Consider the following 22,833-nt stretch of genomic DNA (forward strand, 5'->3'; position numbering starts at 1 on the left):
TTATATTCTATTTTATGTCTGATAATTCCAATCACTCAAGTCTTTGGGAATGTAAATATGTGTGGATAGTCTCTTGTTGCTCCAAGAGTTGCCTCAACTTTGCCAGGTTCACCTAGTCCGTGGGAATCACAGGGCTCTGGACTGAGGATGCTTTCCTCCAGGAAGCGTTGTGTTTGCTTTTGCCAGAAACCAGGGAATACAACCCTTGAAGGGTCTTTTATTTTCTTGGTTTGGAATTTTCCCAACCATACCGGGCTATAAATTCAAATCCTCCTCTCAGGTGTGGGTGGAGCTATGTTTACACATCTCCAGGGGAGAAGATTGTTAGTATTTTTGTCTACCCATGTCTCAGTCAGCTTGGGCTGCCACAACAAAATGACTCGTAAACTGGGACACAGCAGCAATTTGTTCTCACAGTTCTAGAGGCCAGGAAGTCCAAGATCAAGGTACCAGCAAGGTGGTGTCATTCTGAGGCCTCTTCTTTTGGCTTGTAGGTGGCTACCATGTCACTGTGTGCCCATGTGACCTCTTTCTTGTGTGAGCATGGAAAGCGAGAGCAAGCTCTCTGGTGTCTTTCTTATAAAGGTGTTAATTCCATCGTGAAGGCCCCACCCCCATGACCTCATCCAATCCTAATTACCTCCCAAAGGCCCCATCTTCAAGTGCCTAGGTTAGGAATCAACCTAGGAATTTGGGAAAGACATAAACATTTAGTCCATAATAACCCAGAATTTTGGCAGGGACAGACAGGTTTTTTCATTGGCTGCCTTTGCTAGCAGCTAGATTTTTCTAGTCTACCATTTCACTGGAGTTGTATCAACTTGGAGGGTCCAGGTTCCGTGTTCAAATGAATGGTGTGGGGGAAGAGGTGTGTCCAGTTCAGTCTCCCCCATCGTTCAGTTAGCCTTTCCTGTGACCATTATTCCTGGAGACTCTAGGATCATAGGATGGACGTATGTTCTCAGGGGAGCCTTAGTTTCTGTTTTTGTTTATCACTTTGATTTCAATTTTATATATATATATATTACTCTGGGAAATTTCCCCCTAATTTCTTGAGCTTATCAATACGTTTGAAGGCATGTTTATTTTAAGTTTTGAGAATCCAGATGTTTTCCAAGTGAGGGGTATTCAGAACATCTAGCTATCCTACTGAAAGCTCATGTTCTGATGGATGCAACTCAATTTTGCCAGATTCAGGGCTGGGAAGGCTAGAGTGCTGTGACCAAAGGCACAGAGACCAGACATTCCTGGTAATGTTTGGGGGTCTTGTGACAGGATCAGAGAGAGCATGGATAGGAGGCCAAAAAGTGAGTTTCTCTTGAGGCCAAGTGGAACTATTGGGTTTTGGCTGAAGGAATGGCATGATTCGTTGTAGAGACTTTAGGGTACAGTTTAGAGCCAGGAGTTTAGCCTGGACATGTTAGGAGAGTGTATGTGAGAGGAGAAAGCAACCTCAACTGAGAAAGTGGCCTTGGACATAAGAAGAGAATGCACACAAGGATTGTTGTGGAGGGAGAAGTTGAAACACTTGGCAACTCATTTGATGTTCAGGGTTAGGACTTCAGTAAAAATCTGCAAGAAGTGATGGTTCATGGGGGAAAGCAGATAACAAGTTCTCTTTTGGAACCTTATGCTGATTCCATTTATCATATCTTTTTTCGGTTTCTTCTTTCAACTGCCAAGAAAGCAGATTAGCTGCATTTCTGAAACTGCACATTTCTCTTTGAATATGAATACCTGTGCAGCCTGTAAACTACGAATTTAGATTGAGTGTGGTTTTTGTCTGACAGAGAGTAATATGGAATCAATCACTCATGCTTTTTATATGTTTCCTTCATAAGCAGATCCACTTTTAATGTAATTTCTGTGACTACAGGTCTGAGAATATTTGCCCTCTGATAAAAAGTATTGATTGCAAACATTATTTTAGGTTTAATTTAAAGGAGATGGCTGACACATTTAGGAAAAAAGGCAGATCAGGCCTAAGATGAACAACTCTTGAGTTTGTCCTTGCGACTCATCCTGATATACGAGTTTGGCAATCCAGGTCATCGTTGAGTACTTAGTGGGAACATAGAAATGTGCTGGGTTAAGTGGGATTATTCATCAAATATGTAGGGCAAAGCAAAAATGACAAAATGCTAATTAATTCCAGGTGGTTGGTCTGTGAATGATGTTGTATTATTTTCTCTCTATATAAAATGCTCAAATTAAATCAAAAGCAGGCAAACTAACAACCTCGAAGATTGATAAGACATTTGCTTTGCTTTGCAGAAACCTACATCTAGAGATTTATTTATTCAAATAGCTGGAAGGCAGCAGGAGACGTAAGGGCTTTGAGAAGGTGAATTCAGTGTGAACCTGTTTACTAAGCGAAGCAAAGGCTTCGTGGAAGAGAGGTTGTCCACCTAGAGTGGAGATGCGCCCACAGACCAGCGTTCATCTTAGCCAGAGCCCAAGACACAGTTCAGCTTGTTGTTTTCCCTTTCTATTGGGATTGCCCTATAAACAGGGACTTCTTTTCATGGAGGCCTCATGTTTAAACACACAGAGAATAAGAGAAATAGAGAGAGAGGAGCCAGAATTACAAAAGCCATCCACTGGTATTCATTTATTTAACTTTCCTGAAGTGTAAAAGTCTGTATCTCTTAATTGTAATAGTGGTTAATCACAAATTCTGTGACAAGTCAAGCATAGTCTTTTTCATTTTTTTTTATCATCCTTTTTCCAACCAGAGGGCAAAACTCCATCAAATAAATCCAATGGCTCTTTGAAACAGTATATAATAGGAAAGTACAAGATGCTTTTGAGCCGTATTCCTTATTCCATAGATCTCCCTTCACACCCCCACTGTAGCCTGTGCACATAGCTAAGGGGGACAAGCAGTCACCCAGAGAGTGGGACTTGAGCCACTTGGCCCTGGGCGCACTTTCAAGTCTACGTGAGGTTGTTCAGCTTACTTAACTGTACCTCAATTTCCTTGTCTGTAAAACGAAGACGGTGACATCTGTCTCTGGAGTATATGAAGATTAAATGAAATTAAATGTGTAATGTGCTTGGCACATGTAAATACTCACAAATAGTAGCAATTATTGATCCCGTAGCACCTATATGTTTTTTATGGGACTCATCTTTTTACCAGACCATGGAATCTAAGTCCCTGACATTGTGCTGTGCTCATCCTTCGATCTTTAAACCTGGGCACAGTTCCTGACTGTGGTGCTCAAGGAGGGTTTGTTGGATGAATGACTCAAATCTAGACTCAAGTCAGTGATGGTAAGTTGTAAACAATGTTCAGAAAATCTCTTATCCCTGGGACAGATGAATTTTGAATGTGTGGTACTGTGGATTGTGTGTCTAATTTAAGGGCTGAACTGAACAGTTCTGCTGTGCTACTTGTAGACTTCATAGAATGGGCCAAAATTCAATAAAGTAAATTATGATTTGATAATTTACCAGTTCTAAAGCAACATTATTTTTTATCCTAGAGAAAAACACTTAACATCAGTTTTTCTTTTCATTACAGGATAAAACAGAATATACTTTACATTTAAATTTAGTTTAAATTTAAAGAGCAATGAATTCTAGACCTCTGGTTAAAAGCAAACGCAGAACTCTGCATGAGGTGGTGTTATTAATTCGTGTTGCCTACAATTAGATCTAATCTTTAAAGTATGCCTGAAGGAATAAAAAGTGCCATTGAATGATTATTTCCCTACTCCTAGAAGAAAAACAACATGGCCCATTTATTAAATTTCTCCGGGAAATACAATTCTCAAATTATGATGAATAAATGCTAAAGTAATATACTTTATTTAAAACTTCCAAAATCACTATGATAAATTATATATAAACACAAGTAATAGAAGTTTCAGGATGTGAAAACAAGTTTTAAAATCTGCAGAATTAAATTGGTTATTTTTATATGTAAGTTTTATTGGACTAAATGAAAAACTAGGTTTTTTCCTTTCCCCTAATTTGGGGCTGTGGTGTTTTATCATGAGGATCATCTGTTAGTAATTGAGTTCTGTCCTTTCATGGATGGAATTATTGGGCCTTTAAGCCATAAAAAAACCCCACACACAACAACAAAAAAAGCAGACTAGCAACTGTAACTTCAAAGGAGACCAAACAGCAAAAAAAAATCCAGAGAGACACAAACTGATATAGAACCGAGGAAAGGTCTTGGTGCCTTTGCTGGTGCCTCCCAGCAGGAACTGTGCCTGCTCAGGAGTGAAGCTACACGTAGTGACATCTGCCATTGAGCTGTGAAGTCTTGACAGCAGGTTTGGGGAGGAAAACTTTTTTATTCTAAAGGCTTAAAAACTTGGAGGATATCATTGGGTTTTCAGAGGAACAATATGTTGTTCTGGAAACCTAACTCAAATCCATGCTGGCCAATTATTACTCTAAATAACAAATTTTAAATTAAAAAAATTATGGGAGGAAATAGGTAACGTTGCATTGATTCAAGATTAGGGAAATAAACATGTTTGAAGATTTTTGGGGACTCCATATTATATAATTAAGTATAATAGCATAGCGTAAATGTGTATGTAATATTATATATAATATATATGTAACATATGTAATATTATGTATATATATAGTATATCTATCTGTGATCGATTATGGCTGAGAAATATGAGAACTAACGTTTGATGACTGCTTTGTACATAGCATGCACTATGTGGGGGTTTCCAGTATCTCGTGTAATTCTCACCATCACCTTGTAAGGTAGGAATAGAGCCTCATACAGCTAATCAACTTGTCAGGGGTCATTCAGCTAGTAAGTGATGAAACCAGAATTTTAAAAATATATTATAAAATTCATATTTGTTCACTGTAAAAATTCAAATACAGAAAGCCATAAAGTGAAGAGCAAAAAACTCTTAGCTTCTACCACTCAAGTTCCACTTCCCATAAGCCATCATTCATATTTTCTGAAATTTTCTATACATGTGTGGTCATATACCTTTATGTCTTTTTTTTTTTATATTTTCATCTCTCTCTCTTTATGTATCTATAGTTTTTCTTGTTTTTATTTTTAGACTCTAATCAGATTACACTATATATTTTGATACTTGCTTTTTACATTTAGCAGTATGTCTTGGAAAATGTTTCACTTCAGTAGGTATAGATCTATCTTATTCTTTTATGACTGTGTGGTAGTCCGTTGTCTGAATTTAATATAATTTAATAAACAATGTTAAATTATTTCCAGTTTTATGCTATTATGTACTTTCTCTCTGTATTAGTCTGCTTGGGCTGCCGTAACAAAATGCCATAGACTGGGTGGCTTAAACAACAGACATTTATTTCTCACAGTTCTGGAGGTTGGGAAGTCCAAAATCAAGATGCCAGCAAGGTGGGTTTCATTCTGAAGCCCCTTCTTTTGGCTTGTAGATGGCTGTGTTCTCACTGTGTTCTCATTAGAGGTAGAGAGAGAGAGAGATCCAGCACTCGCTTATCTCTTCTGGTAAGGACTCTAACCCTACTGGATCAGGGCCTTACCCTTATGACCTCATTTAACCTTAATTACCTCCATAAGGCCCCATCTCCAAATGTAGTCACTTTGGGGATTAGGGCTTCAACATATGAATTTGGGGGGATACAACATTCAGTCCAGAACACTCTCCAACGTTGCCTAGTAACAAACTTTTAATATGTTACTGGTCTGATAGGTGAGAGAGTTTGTTGTTTTTATTTCCATCCACGTAATTATGAATGACTTTTAACACCTTTTTCTCTGTTTGTAACCACTTTGTCTCTTTGCTATGAACTTTTCATTCATGTATTTTGCCCATTTTCACTATTGGGCTTTTTTGTTTGCTTTAGCAGAGCTTTTTTATAGTAAGGGAATTAGCCCTTTTCGTGACATAAATGTTGCAAAAATTTTCTTCATCATTTTGGTAATTTAATGTTTACTTATCTTTGTTCAGCTGAGTGTTGCTTCCAGTTCTTTCCTCTGTTAATCTTTAGTTCACTTCTCCAGGATAAGAGGATGGGGTATATTAAATAAAGTTGGAGAGTCCATGCATTTTGTTGCACAGTTCTGTCTCCCCTGTCATTCTCTGATGTGGAACTGTGTTCCTATAAGATGTTCCCCATTCCTGCAGTTTTTATCCTCCATAAAACATGTTGGTCCACGTGTGTCTCTTTACCCTGCATGGGAATTGGCAGAAACCCAGATATACTTACACCTTTGACCTATGTATAGTTGCACTGAAGAACATGTGTTAACCAATAAAACTGTTGGAAAAGTTCTCTGAACCATTTTTCTGCAGTATGAAACAGCAAAATCATATCTACTGTATATGAGCTGTATGTACTTTCCATTCCATGAAGCGCCAGCATTTGAAATACAGGTTAACCTAAAAAAATAGTTCAATTTATCATTTAAAAACAGCTCACATTTATAAGGATGTAAGCAATAGCATGTCACAGAATAACTAGCAATATCTAGTCTTGATGTTATATTTTCTTAATTACAACACACACAAATAATAAAGGCTTTGAAGAAGTCTGCTCCATGTAATGAATTGTCAGCAAGTGATGAAACAATGGGTTGCTGCTCCAACTAAGGAGAAAAAAATTCACGTATGAAATAATTGCATTCAATAAAAAATGATATATGTGCTAAGTTGTACAGAACTGACTATAGTTTTCGACTGCTTACTACAAATTATTATCTGCTAGACACATTTTCTCCTTTACTTTTTATAATGGATTAACAGTGGATTTGTAGTTTCATTTTATAAATAAGAAAACTGAGTTTCAGTAGGGTTAAGTCATTTGCCTCAGGTCACAGAGCTAGTAAGTGCCAGACGTTGGATTCCAAACTAAGTCTTTGGCGTCAAGGTACCACATAGTACTGCCTCCTGAAAGAAGTTCAGAGAAACAAGGCAAATGTGAGCCAAAATAATCAGAGAAGACATCCAGGGAAAACAAAACCTGGGCTTTCAAGAATGAGTAGGATTTTAATAAGCAAAGTTGAATACGGGGGACTTATTGGATGGAGAAACTGTGTGAATGAAATCTCAGAAGTAAGAATGAATGTGGTGTCTAAAGCGGAGGGATCCCTGTGACTGGGAATCCACGCATGTGGAACTGTGTAGGTAACATGCAGCAACGACAGAGGCCCTGAATATCAGGGAAAGAAATGAGGATGTGATCAGCTACAGGATGGGTGATGTGGAACCACTGAATATTATCAGTTAGATTAACCAGGTGAAAAGTGTGGATCTGGGAAGATTGTTTGGCTGGGGTATGGAGTCTTGTCCGGAAAGCAGGCCCTTGAACATCCAAGAAGATAAATAGGTGGCTGTTGGTATAACCCAGGTAGGACGGCTAGGAGGTGTGGACTAGGATGATTGCTGTGGCTGGAAAGTAACATGAAGGACATTTGGAAGATGAGAAATATGAAACAGGATGAGTCATGTTGCTTTGGCATGTTCTAAATACTCAGTGTTCTCAGGAAAAAATTCAGTTTTCAAATACGTGATAGAAGCAGAGACTCAGCTATTAGTTATTTTGGGAACTCTTTTTTGTTTTTTTCAGAAGCCTGAATTAACAAAGCTTCTAACTTAATCCAGATTTGGGTAGTCATCTCCGTTTTCTTTGTTTGTCTAAAGAGGGGAAAGAAACAAATAAAGAGTGACTGAGAAAACAATTGTCGTTGACAATTACCATCAGCATCAAAGCCATTTTTATTTCAACTGAGTGTTGCTTGGGTTTATTTCAGGCAGTCCCTTCGTCCAGAGGTTTATGATGTTTGAAGAGCTGCGACTTCATTTTGAGCTTTGCCCTTAATATTGTGTTGTCTTTATCCTTAGGCTGTTTTCCCTTTTGGTAGAAAAATGGCAGCTCAACCTCCTGAAGTAGCACTTTTTCTTTCATGTCTTAGGGAAGGGAGAGGACAGCTCTTCTGTCAACCACCATGTAAAAGTCCCTGTGATTTGACCAGTTGAAGTTCATGTCAAGGGTGGGATCACATAGATGGGTTTAGGCTGCTCCAGGAAGGCAGGAATTATTCTTAGCCAAATGGTGTGGCTAAGCAACTCAAGATCCTGGTAGGAATGTCTTCTGGAGGAATCGATGCTGGAAGGCAACCAAAAATTATCATTCCCTGGCCTTGGCTTCTCTACCATTCAAGAATATGAACTGTATGACCGTCAGATTTATGTTTGATGCATCTTCGTTTTCTCTGTTGGCATCTAACAAAGAGCATAGAGTAGGTAGATATAGGTGGGCTGTATTTCTTTTAGTTGATTAGCTGAGGGCACGCGTGCAGGCATAAATGAATGAATGGAGGACATCTCTTTGAGAGAGAAGATTTTTAGAGAAAAATTGTAAGGAAAATTTATATTCAGAACTATATATAAACACACATAAGATGTGTCCTTAGGGCTAAGTTTCTTTTGGAGAAAGGAGAGAGGTCATATTTCAGAAAAAGACCTCTGTAGAGAAAATACAGCTCCATCTTATACATACTAATTTGAAAATCAAATCCTAAATAAATTGACGTGGCACACATAAATATATATGTCATATGATTACGTATTTTTTAGTAAAACATTTGACCATGGCAATATTTTTTGCCTGAATTTTTGTAACATACAAGTCTTAAAATTAGATTTCGAAATACTGGAATTTGTAAATGGATTACTTGTGTAGATTTGCTTGTTATCTATGTGAGCACAATGTTAAAAATGTATTGAAAAACCCAGAACCCAACTTATAATAATAATACTCACATCATTCTTTGAGTACCTACAAGGTGTCTGTTGCTTTATATGTGATGGCCATTTAATTCTCAAGTAATCTTATAAGTCAACTTCATTATCACTGATTTACTGACAAGGGAACTGAGATTTGGAGAGAAGTTAAGCAACTAGGAAACAGAGAAAATGATGGAGAAGATTCAAACCCAAGACAATGTGATCCAAAAAACGCTCTTCCGTTATGCTACTTGTCTTAGGTTGGGTTCCCAGATGCAGTTCCTTGAGACAAGGATTTGTGTGCAAGTGTTTGGTTAAGGAAGCGTCAGGAGCAAACACCAGGGGGGAAAGTATGGCTAGGGAAGGGGAAGAAGCAAAGCAAGCCCATGATTGCGTTGTAGTTCTCCCTTCAACCTAATCCCATTGTCTTAGTCTGTCAGACTGCAATAACAAAATACCGTAGACTGGCTGGCTTATAAACAGCAGAAATTTATTTCTTGCAGTTCTGGAGTCTGGGAAGTCCAAGATCAAGGCACTAACAGATTTGGTGTCTGCTGAGGATTGCTTTTCTGGTGAGGCTGGTCTTCTCACTGTACCCTCACATGGTGGAAGGGGTGAGGGATCTCTCTGGGGTCTCTTCTATAAGGGCACTAATCCCATTCATCAGGGGTCTTCCCTCTATGGCCCCACCTTCTAATATCATCACCTTGGTGTTTAGGATTTCAATATATGAATTTTGGGGGACACAAATATTCAGTCCATAGCACCCGTGGAGAACATAAAATGTGTTCAGAGTTTGTCCCATCTGACACTAGATGGCTGGACATTCATACTCCCTTACCTTTCCCCTGCCCTAGAGGAATGTACATTTTCTGATGCTTCTTGCTCTCTGCAAAGTGAGCCCAAGATCAGGCCTTTGAGGAAAATCACAGGTGCAAGTGATTAGAAATAAGGCATCCAGAACCTGGGTGATGGGTACATGGAAAAGGTTAAAGGGACTGAAATGACCTTGGTGGAGCACTGACACTGTCCTGTCTCTACCCTGCCAATAAAGAATGACTATATCAGTGGATGTTAGGACCACCGACTCCTGATCCAGGCACCAGAGGTCAAATCTGAGCTCTGACACTTGGGCAGATTTCTTAATTTTACGTGTTTTATTTTCTGCATCTGTAAAATGTGTGATAGTTCTATCACTTAAGCTCATAAGGTTGTTTTGAGAATTAAATGACTATATATATACATGTATATGTTTAGTCTGTATATAGACTAGACTAGAGTGTTAGAGCCTGATGGAAAGGAAGAGCTAGTGTGATGTGACTTGCTCAAGGTCATGTCACACAGCTGGTTAGTGGCATAGCCAAGAAGTAAACTTGGTCTCCTGACCTCCAGGTCTTTCCACTACTGCTTACTGGCCATATAGGTGTTAATTTAAAATTTCTTATGGTAGTTACGGGATCTCTAGTTTGGGTATCTCAGTTAACTGAAAATTAATATATATGTTAATATAGGGCCAGAAGCTACCTTAGAGTTCATGAATAATCCATTAAAAATTCAAAGAACAGTATATTCACTAAGCGTGCTATGTTATAATCTTTCTTAAAGGTAATTTTCTGTTTTGTTTTGTTTGCTTTTGTTTTCTTGAGGTGTTTGGCAAAAGAATCTAATTAATTCACATTCAGAAATAAATGACTGTAAATCATAACATTTTACTCTCTCAAGGGTACTTACATATTCATCAAGTAAAACAGACTTAATACTAAATACCTATGTGGAATTTCAGGAATCAGTAAGCAAGGGAGAGAGACATTTGTGTGTATTACAGGGGGTGATTTTTTTTCCCGTATTGCTTTTCAAGGGCATTTATTGAAGTAATTTTGTTATTAACTTACCCAGATCTCATTAAGAATACTAAATAAAATGAAAGAGTAAAACAAAAGCAAAGTAGTTTTATGTGGCAAGGTTCCTAAGAAAAAAAAAAAGATAATTTCAGATAGCACATACACAAATACACACACATAATCAATATGTGTGTGTTGGGTTGATAATTATAGTATGATGGGTTGATAATTATAGTTACTTCTGTTTGGTTATTAATCAGGACTCTTGGTTGCAAATAACAGAAACCCAACTTGAACTGGCTTAGGAAGTAGAAAGGAACGTATTGACTCATGAAATCAGAGGAAAGCTTGACTAAATAAGCCACAGAATGGCCGAGATGCAGCTGGTTTCAGGGACAGCTTAAGTTAGGTGATCAAATCCTGCCAAGACTGTTTCATCTTGTCCTTGGAACTTTTCTGGGTGTTGACTTCATTGTATCTCACTACACACTGGCTTCTTCCACAGTCCCCAGCTTCCAAAGAACTCCAGATGGGTTCTTTTTCATAGTTTGAAAATCCCAAGAAAAGGTCGATGGGTTGGACACCCATCCCTGAACTGGTCAACTGTGGGTGGCAGGGCATGGTCATGCCTGAAGGTGGTAGTTCCCGTGAGAATTCAGGATTGCAGTAGGGGGAGAATTATTTCCCAGAAGTCTCCTCTCCCTCAGTTCTTCCTTTTTCTTCCTTCCTTTTCTTCATCTCTGTCCCCCTTCACCATCACTTCCTGGCATTTAGCTGCCAAGTCCATTCAGGCTCTGGCTTCTTGACACGCCATCAGCAAGTCCCGCTTTGCTTTGAACCCTGACCTTTTGAAGAATGGATTACCTACGGGACAATGATACCATTCTCTTGCTCAATTAGGTTGCTTCATAAGTCAGATATATTGTTGTGCTAAAAAAGCTTTTCCCATTAGGGAAGAGGATAAAGAGAGGGGGAGAGAGAGAGAGAGAGGCAGATACCCCTGTCCCACCACAGTCACATGGACGTATCCGCATGATCTTATAATCACCTAGCGACACTGCTGGTTCCGGCTGAAACGTTCTCATAGGCGGCATCGCTTTATGAGCCAGCTGCCCTTTGGATAACCTTTGTCAGAGGTGGTTTGCTGGCTTTTGTAGGGACGGCAACCTGTGCCTCGAGTGGGTATGTAAAGCAGGATGCCGGGAACAAGAATGGGCAGGAAGAAAAGTGATGGGAGTTTACACAATTTCCAGCTCATTACAGATTCCGCCCATCACCTTTCTCCTTTTGTTTTAATTGTTAATTTATTGAATTGCAAGTTGTTTTTGGAGAGCTACGTTCCACTCATGTTTCAACAGGCCACATCTTGAATGGGTAGACCTGGAAGAAGAAGTATAGGAAAAGGGCTCATAAGGAGCCCTAATAACCTCCTTTTTTCTTACACTGAGCTCACTGCACTTAGACAAATCAAGAAGAGTGCTTTCTCCCCACTTTTTTCCTACCCCTCCAAATAAAAACTAAAGCAAGATACACATACATTTAGCTATAGATAATGACACTTATTTAACATCAATCGTGTTGGGGGGAAACAATGTATATTTGTGATATATTTGTGATGTCATGAACAAGTGCAGGGACAATCATGACCTGGGTATAAATGTACAAATCTGAAAATTGTTAGTTTGTCATAAAAAAGAATTGAGAGTAGGAGATGTATTAGTTACCAGGGCTGCCATAATAAATGACCACAGCTGGGTAGCTTGAAAGAGCAGAAGTTTGTTTTCTCACAGTTCTGGAAGCCAGAAGTCTAAAATCAAGGCATTGGCAGGGCCATGCTCCCTCCGGAGGCTCTAGGGAAGAATCCTTCCTTGGCTCTTCCAGCTGCTGATGGTTTCTGGCATTGTTGGCTTATGGCAGCTTGACTCCAGTCTCTGCCTCCGTCTTCACATGGTCATCTTCTCTGTGTGTGCGTGTCTGAGTCTGAATCTCCCTCTCCTTTCTCTTTTATAAAGACACTAGTCATTGGATTTAGGACCCACCCTAAGCCAGTGTAACCTCATCTTAACCAATTATACCTGCAGAGATCCTATTTCCAAATAAGGTCACATTCTGATGTTCTACGGGAACATGAATTTTGGAGGGACGCTATTCAACAGTACAGGGGAATTAAGCAAAAAAAAAATATGTTTCTTTCACCAAGTGTTGTCATTTGGGTAATTGATATTTGGAGGTTACAAAAGCATGTGGATTCTTAAGTTTGCCAATGCTCAGTGGCTTTCTGGAGAAGTCCTTTTGGAACTGAATCTATTTCACAGTAGGAACTGGTGAAAGAAGACCAGCAGGTGGGCACAGTTTTGTCAAGGACCCCCTACCTTCACTGTAGAAAGATTACATACATTTCCCCTAAGATTTTCCTACCTGCTGTTCTCATATAGTGCCTTGGTTCTAAGTTCTAAGGAATTCTGAGACACTTAGGAGATTTTTGGCCTATCTTCATCTTATTCCAAGTGAGATTCTTTGGATCATTTCATTACTTTATATAATTTTTATATACTTTTTATTTTTACTGGCTATGTAGAGTGGGTTGCTGATGTTTAAGATTTTTCAATTATGTTGTGTCCTTTGCATAAAATTCCATCCCCAACTCTGCCCTCATGCAGTTATAGAGTGGACAGAAATTCTTTTCTCTCTTACCAAAATAATTGAGTCATTTGCTGAGAGCCGATTGGGTGGTATGCATGGATTCTTGAAAGTTTGCAATGGAAGCAAAGTGCTCTGATTCCCTGGAACTTATACCCTGCACTGAACAGATTATGCCCGTCCATAGCCAGGAAACAGAATGCAGAGCAAAACAAAGAAAGATTAATGCATGGAGGCAAAAGTGTGAATCATGAGTTTTGAGGTCTTTTATGAATGGTTGTGAAATTATCTTCAGTCTCCCAAGTGGAGGATCAACAGGCTTGATCCACAGTATGAGCATCTGGGGAGTAAGTAGTTCAAGTGGCCTCCTGGGAAAAAGTGCTGGTTGAGCGACTAGAAATGTGTGAAAGAACAAAAAGAGCAGGAAAGGGGGACAGAACGAGAGCTTCAGAGGGAGTGCAGTGCAGGGTGGTGATGAGTACAGGGTGGGGCAGTGGGATTGGGTTGCTAAAGTGGAATGCGGGGTAGGTTGCTGGAGTTGAGACAGTCGAGAAATTAGGAGGCAATGAATTTGATGACTCAGCCTCGTTGATGTTGGCTTCATGGAAAGGGTAGCATTCACTTCATTTCCATTTGATAAATAGTTATTAAGCAGTCTGTGTGTTGCAGCGACTATGCTAGATATATTTGACCCGGATGAAGAGGACAAGAGAAGATGATGGGGTCATGAGGAACGGTGTAAATATTTGGGGCTTTTCAGTTTCCAGATTCAGTTTTATGGTCGAGGTTCATCTCCACTTTGGTTTTGCCTGTGCTTAGCAGCTCTTTTCTTTCTTCTTCTCTTTTTACTCCCAACTCCTCTCCAGAGGGCCCCAAAGTTCTAGTTACTTGAACTAACTGAAGGTACTGTTTTATTCTTTAAAATCCTTCAGGTTGAAGTCTTCCCCTCTCTTTTTCGTCTGTGTTTTGGTTCCTGGCTGTTCCTTTAATATGAGGCTAACAGATAGCCCATGGCTGCCAGGCAATGGCATCAATTGCATCTGAAGGTGGGAGTACAGGCCTATCCCCTGTTCTGTGTCTGTAAATCCCGCTGATGTGCAAGAACACAGTGACCAATAACACAGCTTCACATGTCATCAGGCCTCTGTGTCACTGCCACCCACTTCCATATGCACTGCTTTATATTCCTTTTAATTTATTTCTTTGGCCATCAAATAGCCAGCCTAAAATAAAAATTAAATTAAACGTTTATTCCAGTCTCAGAAATACCAATGTATCTATATTTATACTTTATGTTGCCATGCTCTTCTTTGAGAATTTCTATAATTTTCATATTTTTTTGAATAGAGGCAACTCTTGGCATTCCATTTTGATTGTGATAATAACATGACATCTGTGAAGTAACCGAAATAGGAAATCCTTTTTAAGTGCTGCCCCCTATAGCACTAGTTTGTTACAGCCTCATTTGTCTCAGAAATACTTTAAATACAGAAATGTGTAACTCCACCATTGTTTCATACGATGCAGTGATGCAAAAGGAAAAGTCTTTTTCCCGCGGGCAGGTTCCTAGTACGTTAGAAAGAGCAGTGTGTAATGCTTGCTTTCAGCCAACAGCAGGCTGTGTGATGGAGCACTTGAGTGCCTCACTCTCCTTTCTCCGACGTGCTCTCCAGGCTCTGCCTCAGCCTTCCTCAGGCTCAGGAAGAGTATCGCAACAGGGTGCCACACACAGGTGCTGTGACTGCTTCAGCTGTTTGCGGAACAGCTGGAGGAGGCGCAAGATAAGGAGCGGCCGTCATTTGGGGACTGGGAGCCCTGTACGGGCATCACTGGGCTCTGTAAGCGTGGCAGGGAGCTTGTGGGAGATCCTATCCCATGTTGGGCACCACGAGCCAATGGCCCTGACCCACTCTGATCCAAGTGCTCCCATCCCCTGGAACACACACCCTGCACTAAACAGGTTATACCCATCCGTACGACTATTCTTGATGTCTCATTTAATTATTCCCCTGGGTCATCGTAAAATTCCCTCTCCAGAAATTCTCCTATTCTTCAGGTGTTTCATAACCCATATTTTTTCCTCCATATTAGGGGCTCCTTAATTCAGTAGTTATCCTTACATATAATTCTTTCTCTCTTTGTCCCTCTCCTATCTCACATCCTTTCTATTTTGCCAAGGGCTTTGCTTCTTCCGAGCCTTCCTATATTTTCCTATGATCAATACCTAGGTTCGCATGTGGAAAGTTTCTTTGTTGGTTCATGAGTGTGTTTTTCCTAAGAAAATCCTTATTTTTTAGTCTATACCCTCAATTTGTAATCTGGTGATTGGGTTACAGTTTAATTTTCCTTGAAGCCCTCGCTAGGATTCAAGGAGAGACCTTGTTATTTGCCCTCCTTAGGAGAGAGCACATTTAGAGACCACGGGTCTGTGTCCTCTCCCTAGATGCCAAGGGGCACTTGGACTGGGTGGCAAGAGGACAGGAGAGCCCCAGCTTAAGGCTCCCAGTCTGGCACTGCTCCTCCCATGGCAGTGTCATGTGGTGGTTCTTGGTAAAGGCTCCAGAAGCGCCTCCTGGCCTCGGCTCCGCGGTGTTGCCATCCCCATTGCTGACGGCTGTTGGCACCTTGCCCACGTGAAGCCTTCATCCTCCTGCTCACTGGCAGCCACGTCCAGGGGCCTTGGTGCTTCTCCATCATATCTTCCTCCAGTCACATGCTGCCCTTAGAAGAGTTCTGACCTTGGGGTGGTACTAGCCTAGTTTCAAATCCCCGTCTGCTGCTTCCTAACCATGGTACTTTGGGCTGGTTGCCTAATCCTCTGAGCCTCAGTTTCTCATCTGTAAAATGGAGACAGTAACATTTCCCTTATAAATTTGTTGTAAATATTAAATGAAGTATGTCAAATGACTAATATAGTAGCTGGCAGAGAGTAGGTGCCAAATAAAAGACAGATGTTACTACTATTGTTCCCAGAATGCGTTAGTAGCTTGGCAGCTTGGTGTTGGTTTCAGCACTTCCTATATCTGTTAAAAAAACACTTCTTAGGGGCCGGCCCCGTGGCTTAGCGGTCAAGTGCGAGCATTTCACTGCTGGCGGCACAGGTTCGGATCCCAGGCACCCACCGATGCACCGCTTCTCCGGCCGTGCTGAGTCGGCGTCCCACATACAGCAACTAGAAGGATGTGCAACTATGACATACAACTATGTACTGGGGCTTTGGGGGAAAAATGAATAAATAAATAAAATTATTAAAAAAAAAAAAACACTTCTTAAAAGCTTCTCTTAAGTTTATTTGAAGCTCCTTAAAGGCAGGAGCCACCCAGCCTCACATACTCCGTACCCACTCTCTCTTAGTTCCGTCTTGCTAGGCCTCAATGAAGCCACTAGTTTGCAACTGCCTTGGCAAGAGCCAGCTCTCATTTGCCCTAAAGGCTCCTTCCCAGGACCCACCTTGTAGAGCTCAGCACAACCTACAAGTTCTGCCTGCACTTAGAAGGCACTTAGCAAAAGCCTCACACATGCCTGAATATTTGCCTGTGGCCGGATTAGCAGTGCCCTGTCCCCTTGGAATACTGAGTGCCCAAATAAGTCAGGTCTTGCAAGAAAGCTCAAACTAGATGTGAAAACTAAAATCTAATTGAAATTCTGCCCTTCTGTGTAATTGTTGTATATTATGCAACCAAGCTTGAACAATCACTGTCATTTTCAAGCAAAATAGAAAATAGTTTCTGCCTTCAGGGTGCAAGATCTTTTAGAGATGAGAAAAGTGCAAACAAAGCCATGGGCAGTATCATTTCTGTGACTGGGATGTTAAAAATATTCATGTGACTTGGGTGTGGCATGACTCACTGCAACACGAAAGAGAGCTGGATTTAAAAACTCAACCCCTGGCTGCCCATTCAGAGCTCTACCTACTACACATTGTTTCTCTCTTTGGCTGCTTAGATTTTCCTATTAAAAAAAAAAAAAGGAAACCTATGTAGAAAATCAAAATGGAAAGCCTTAGGAGGAAAGAGCTGAAAACACTTCATCTTTATATCTGTGTGAAGCAGAGAGCAAGCAGGGGTTCAAAATGTGCTGCCTGCATTTGAGGAGTTAGGGCTAAAAGCAGAGGTGTTGATGAGCTCAACTCTTGGAAATTTATGGGCACATCAGTGCTTCTTTGACAGATGAACGGAAGATTCAAAGAACCCTGTGACTGATGGCAATGCCTGTAGCCCAGCTAGGCTAAGTATCTGGCTCGTGCGTTTCCTCTGGCTGTAAGCCTCCCTGGGATGTTAGGATGTCTTAGCTCATTCTGAGTTCCTGGCCTGATGGGGGCAGTGTCATGAAGGGAACCTTACAGAAGGGACACTGGAAGGAGCATGCTCACATGGGTGGTGCTTTCAATACTGGGACCGACTCCACGGCTCATTCCATTTTCACTGGTTTCTGGTTTCCCTCTCCTAATTGGAGCAGTGTCACAGGAGCACATCGCTACAATGTTTTTTTTCCTCTCCTATATTCTTTTTTTTTTTTTAAAGATTTTATTTATTTATTTTCCCCCCAAAGCCCCAGTAGATAGTTGTATGTCACAGCTGCACATCCTTCCAGTCGCTGCACGTGGGACGCGGCCTCAGCATGGCCGGAGAAGCGGCGCGTTGGTGCGCGCCCGGATCCGAACCCGGGCCGCCAGCAGCGGAGCGCACGCACCCAACCGCTAAGCCACGGGGCCGGCCCCTCTCCTATATTCTAATAGTAAAATTCTTATTAGAATTTGATTTTAATCAATAAAATAAAAATATCCATTATTGAGCCCTACTTTATGCCCAGCACCGTGCTCAGCACCATATAGACGGAGAGAAGATAGATAGATAGATGATAGATAGGTAGATAGATAGATAGATAGTGATAGATAGATAAATAGATAGATGACAGATAGATGATAGATAGGTAGATAGATAGATAGTGATAGATAGATAGATAGATAGTGATAGATAGATAGATAGTGATAGGTAGATAGATAGATAGATGACAGATAGATGAATGAGACATCGTCTATCACCTGGTGGGTAAAGATAATATTTTGAGGTGGAAGAGAGGGAGATGAGGGAGTTATGCCTATAGCCTTGATTGTTTTTTTCTATGTGAAAACAAGGGAGGAGGGGAAGGGCGGGGCCCAGCCTGGAAGAAAGCACGCACGTCTAGAAACGGCCGCTGTGCCGAATGCTGAGGGAAACAAAAGTGAGTTAAAAAAACAAGCAATGGATTAGTAAAGTCCTGTGGTTCCTGGAATAAATGGTTATCTCGTCTTCACTGCTACCATTGTTGTCGTCGTCGTCATCATCGTCATCTCCAGGACAAATTATCCTTGAACCCCATACCCTTCGAGTAATTGAGAAAACTGTTGCTTTGAAACACTGATCATCGTTTATGCTAGTTTCACGCTTACGGTTGGATGTTGTAGGGTGGTTTACTTATCACACCCTCCCTGTTGTTTGTGCCTGTTTAGGTTGAGCCAGTGATACAGAGAGGCCACGAGAGTCTGGTCCATCACATCCTGCTCTATCAGTGTGGCAGCAGCTTTAACGACAGCGTTCTGGACTACGGCCACGAGTGCTACCACCCTAACATGCCCGATGCGTTCCTCACCTGTGAGACCGTCATTTTCGCCTGGGCCATTGGTGGAGAGGTGGGGCTCACGATGACTGAGATGTGACGCTATTTATTAATTGATCATGTTTTTCCCCTGTGAGTCTAACACTTATAAGTAAAGCTCTATACACTATTTTTGATATGAGGGTGGCTTGTTTTTCTTTCCATTGGAAGTAATTCTTTCCTTAAGCCATTTTATCAACTACAGATTAATGGAGTTCTGGACTGTTGAAATATCTTTCAGAACGGTTGGTTTCTGAGTGGAGTAGAACTTGCGGTGACTTTCATAGGACACTGTCTCAGGGAATTCTCCTCCTTTAGGGTTTTTCCTATCCACCTCATGTTGGATTATCCCTCGGCACTCCGTTAGATCCTCACTATGTGCTCCTGGAAGTCCATTATGACAACCCGACATATAAGGAAGGTGAGTTTATTCTTCATATATTCTACCTATGATTTTTAAAAAGTTTTGCAACTCCTGTCATTGATAGAGTTAAAAGAAAATAGCATCCAATGTTAGAAAAAATTAACTTATATATTTGTCATCCAAGTTAGGATACTTTTTAGAGTGAAAGAGGGTACTGTTAATAATTCCACTGGAACAACAGTCATTAACTAACACTGAACCAATGGACACATGTGGTCACTAATCTGAACAAGCCATTTGTATACTACTTACCAGGAAGTAGAATAATAGACTGTTTCCCTTTGTAATGTAAATTAGTCCCCAATACGTGGTGCTTATGAAACATTTTCTATCTTATTGCACATATGAAAAACTACCATTCATCACCCTAGAAAATATTAAGCATTTTGTTATGTGATAGGCAAACCATAAATATACCCAAGAAATATTTATGCAGTGACACTGTGTAATATGATATTGAAATGAAGAGGGGGTATTTACATTTGACGTCTGAATTTACTTATGTAATATTCCAAAACCAAAAAATTGAAAGATTCACTATGAAATTATCAACCAAAGCAACTAAGAGTTATTTTTTACATTGATTGGTGCAATTATTCAGCAAATACTGAGCACCAGCTGGGTCTGTGCTTAATGATATAATGTGAGTGAAAAACAGACACTGTCCCCACCCCCGTGGAAATTATAGTGTAGCGGGAAAGAGAAACATTAAAATAATCACGCCAATTAATAAGATTACATATATGCTAATCGATCCAAAGGGTCCATTTGGTAGTCACAGGTAGGTAAGTTGCCGCTGCTGAAGGGAGTCAATTCATTTCAAAGTTAGTGGAACAGATTTATGAAGTGTTTGGGACTCATACTCTCCGTCCTTATGTCAACTGTGTCACAGCAACGAATGTGTCTTATTCATCTTTCATCCCTACAATGCCTAATGCAGGGCTGTGCACATAATAGATTCTCAGTAAGTTTTTGTTTATTGAATGTTTGTTGAATCATTAAAAGATAATGACGAACTATAAAGAAAGTTAATCATTAACAGTTTACTCCATCAGCAGATGGTTTCTAGACTAAGAGACTTTCACCGCTATGGAAATGTTATTGAACTTCGCCTCAAAACGATATAAAATAAAACTTTTGTTGAGTTATTCTGTATTCTAATGAATGACGTTAGAATTTTCATCCTGTCTTCCTGTTAGATAATTGTGGAATATTTCAGCTGGACAGCACAGACATTTCTCCCGTGGTTTGCTGTGTGTGTTGAAAATGGTTGCAGACAATGTGGCGACTTGTCTTTTGATTCCTGTTTGTGAAGCTGAGTGTTGTCTTCCATTAATCTTTGCTTGTGTTTCTTTCTCTTGTGAGATTTTAAGGAAAATTAATGAACCCATTTCAACTGAATATGGAGAACATTTTTTTTTTTAAGAACTCAAACTCATTTTAATTATATGTCCTTGTTCCAGGCTTAATCGATAATTCTGGACTGAGGTTATTTCACACGACAGATATAAGGAAGTACGACGCCGGAGTGATTGAGGCTGGCCTCTGGGTGAGCCTCTTCCATACCATCCCTCCAGGGATGCCCGAATTCCGGTCCGAGGGTCACTGCACCCTGGAATGCCTGGACGAGGTATGCTGCATCTGAGTCTATGAGCTGCTGTTTACAGATTCATCAATGCTCTTAGAGAACTAGGTTTGGAAAATTCCATGCTTGTTTAGTTTCATCTTTTTCTTATTGTCGTGCTGTAAAACCATTATTTCTAGTGTTAGCAAGATCTTTGGCTGCTTTATTAAATCTTGAGGGCAACAGGAGTAGAGTTCTGAAGACGAGAGTAACTTCCAGGGTGATTTCCTTCTGGCTTCTCCCTCCTTTGTTTCAGATTGGACACTTTATTTTATCTTTTACAATTTCTACCTTTGTTTGTCTAGTCTTTTTTTCCTTTCTCTACTTAGCTTTTTATCCATATTTTTTCCATTATTCATTTTCAATTTTTTTTCTCTTTTTCTCTGCCTTATAGTTTCCTTCCCTTCTTTAGCCAAAGAGCAAGAATAACTAAGATAAAAATACATATTTGAAGGGCTGGCCTGGTGGCATAGTGGTTAAGTTCACTTACTCCACTTGGGCAGCCTGGGGTTAGCAGGTTTGGATCCCAGGCACGGACCTACACACCACTCATCAAGCCATGCTTTGGTGGCATCCCACATATAGAAAGTAGAGGAATATTGGCACAGATGTTAGCTCAGGGACAATCTTCCTCAAGCAAAAAGAGAGGAAGATTGGAAATGGATATTAGCTCAGGGCCAATCTTCCTCCCCCCCGCAAAAAAAATCATGTTGGATAAGAGAAAACCATATATAAGTATTTAATAATGGCTGCTTCCATTTATAGCTCTTTTTTCTTGAATGAAAGTATTTCAACATGAATCATCTTCTTTATGAATTATAAGATATTTTTAGACAGTATGCCAGACGGGTGACGTGGAAAGATTCTGCTCTTCTGAGTTATTTAGACGTGATTCAAATTGCCCTGACATCATTCACTAGCTGTAGGACCATGGGCAATTCACTTAGTTCCGCTCTCCCCCTGCGGTTTTCTTATCTGGAAAAGTGGAAATAATTTCTCCTTTAAAAACTTTGACTTGCAGGTTACTAACATACTGGAATCTCTTTGTCAGGAGCTTTGACTGCCTCCTTACCTCCTAAAAGAAGGAAATAGATAACATTTAGGAGTGGTCCAGTAGGTCCTCAATAAATCTTAGCTCTCTTTCTTTTCTCCCGGCAAATGTTGCTTCACGAGGATAACACTACAAGGAATAAGTCACGATAAATCCAAATTCAAAATGTTTGGTGGCTCAGGCATTCACTTAAATTGCATTAGCTTTTCTTCTCAGCTGTCCCTCCAAGTCTGTTTTTATGCGAACTGTCTGAACACGTGCTTGTTTGGGTTAATTAGGTCTTTGTCTGTGTCCCCCGAAGGCTCTGGAAGCCGAAAAGCCGAGTGGAATCCATGTGTTTGCTGTCCTTCTGCATGCTCACCTGGCTGGCAGAGGCATCAGGCTGCGTCATTTTCGCAAAGGGGAGGAAATGAGATTACTCGCTTATGATGACGATTTTGACTTCAATTTCCAGGAGTTTCAGTATCTAAAGGAAGAACAAACAATCTTACCAGTATGAATGTTTTGTTCTTTTTCAATGAATATTATGAAAGTGGTGAGACATCTATCTGCTAAAATTAGCAACGTTTCTACTGGCAAAATGAATTGCTTGTCGTATACGTAGTCTTTAAACCACCCACCACAGTGTTGAACAACGCAGGTGGAATGTATTTGATCTGTTTTCCAAAATCAAAGCTCATTTTTCTTATGATTCCCCGGGGGCAATTCAAGTTGTTGACTTAAAAAGAAAATAAAAACTTGGGTTCTGAGCACTAAATATTGCTCTTTTTTTTAATTGACTCCCCAGTTAACAAAACTTTGGATTGCAATTCTAGTAATGGTAAAATCAGAGGTTTCCTCATACCATAGGATATTTTTTGGTAGTTTCATTTCAGTAAAAATGAACATAAAGATAA

The 22,833-nt window shown here is 40.2% G+C and overlaps 1 protein-coding gene across 2 annotated transcripts in view; it reads left to right on the forward strand.

The window, feature by feature from the left end:
• The window catches only part of MOXD1 (monooxygenase DBH like 1), an 84,270-nt gene that overhangs the window by 42,236 nt on the left and 19,201 nt on the right, over nucleotides 1-22,833 (forward strand). Inside the window, exons 5-8 of one of the 2 annotated variants that reach the window (XM_058566256.1) lie at nucleotides 18,693-18,872; nucleotides 19,157-19,259; nucleotides 20,726-20,892; nucleotides 22,239-22,430. In XM_058566256.1, coding sequence (XP_058422239.1) covers nucleotides 18,693-18,872; nucleotides 19,157-19,259; nucleotides 20,726-20,892; nucleotides 22,239-22,430 — 642 coding nt within the window. The remainder of the gene's footprint in view (nucleotides 1-18,692; nucleotides 18,873-19,156; nucleotides 19,260-20,725; nucleotides 20,893-22,238; nucleotides 22,431-22,833) is intronic. The other variant, XM_058566258.1, reaches the window with a different exon arrangement.

This window comes from Diceros bicornis, chromosome 23 (genome assembly GCF_020826845.1).
Source record: "Diceros bicornis minor isolate mBicDic1 chromosome 23, mDicBic1.mat.cur, whole genome shotgun sequence".
Classification (NCBI taxonomy): domain Eukaryota; kingdom Metazoa; phylum Chordata; class Mammalia; order Perissodactyla; family Rhinocerotidae; genus Diceros; species Diceros bicornis.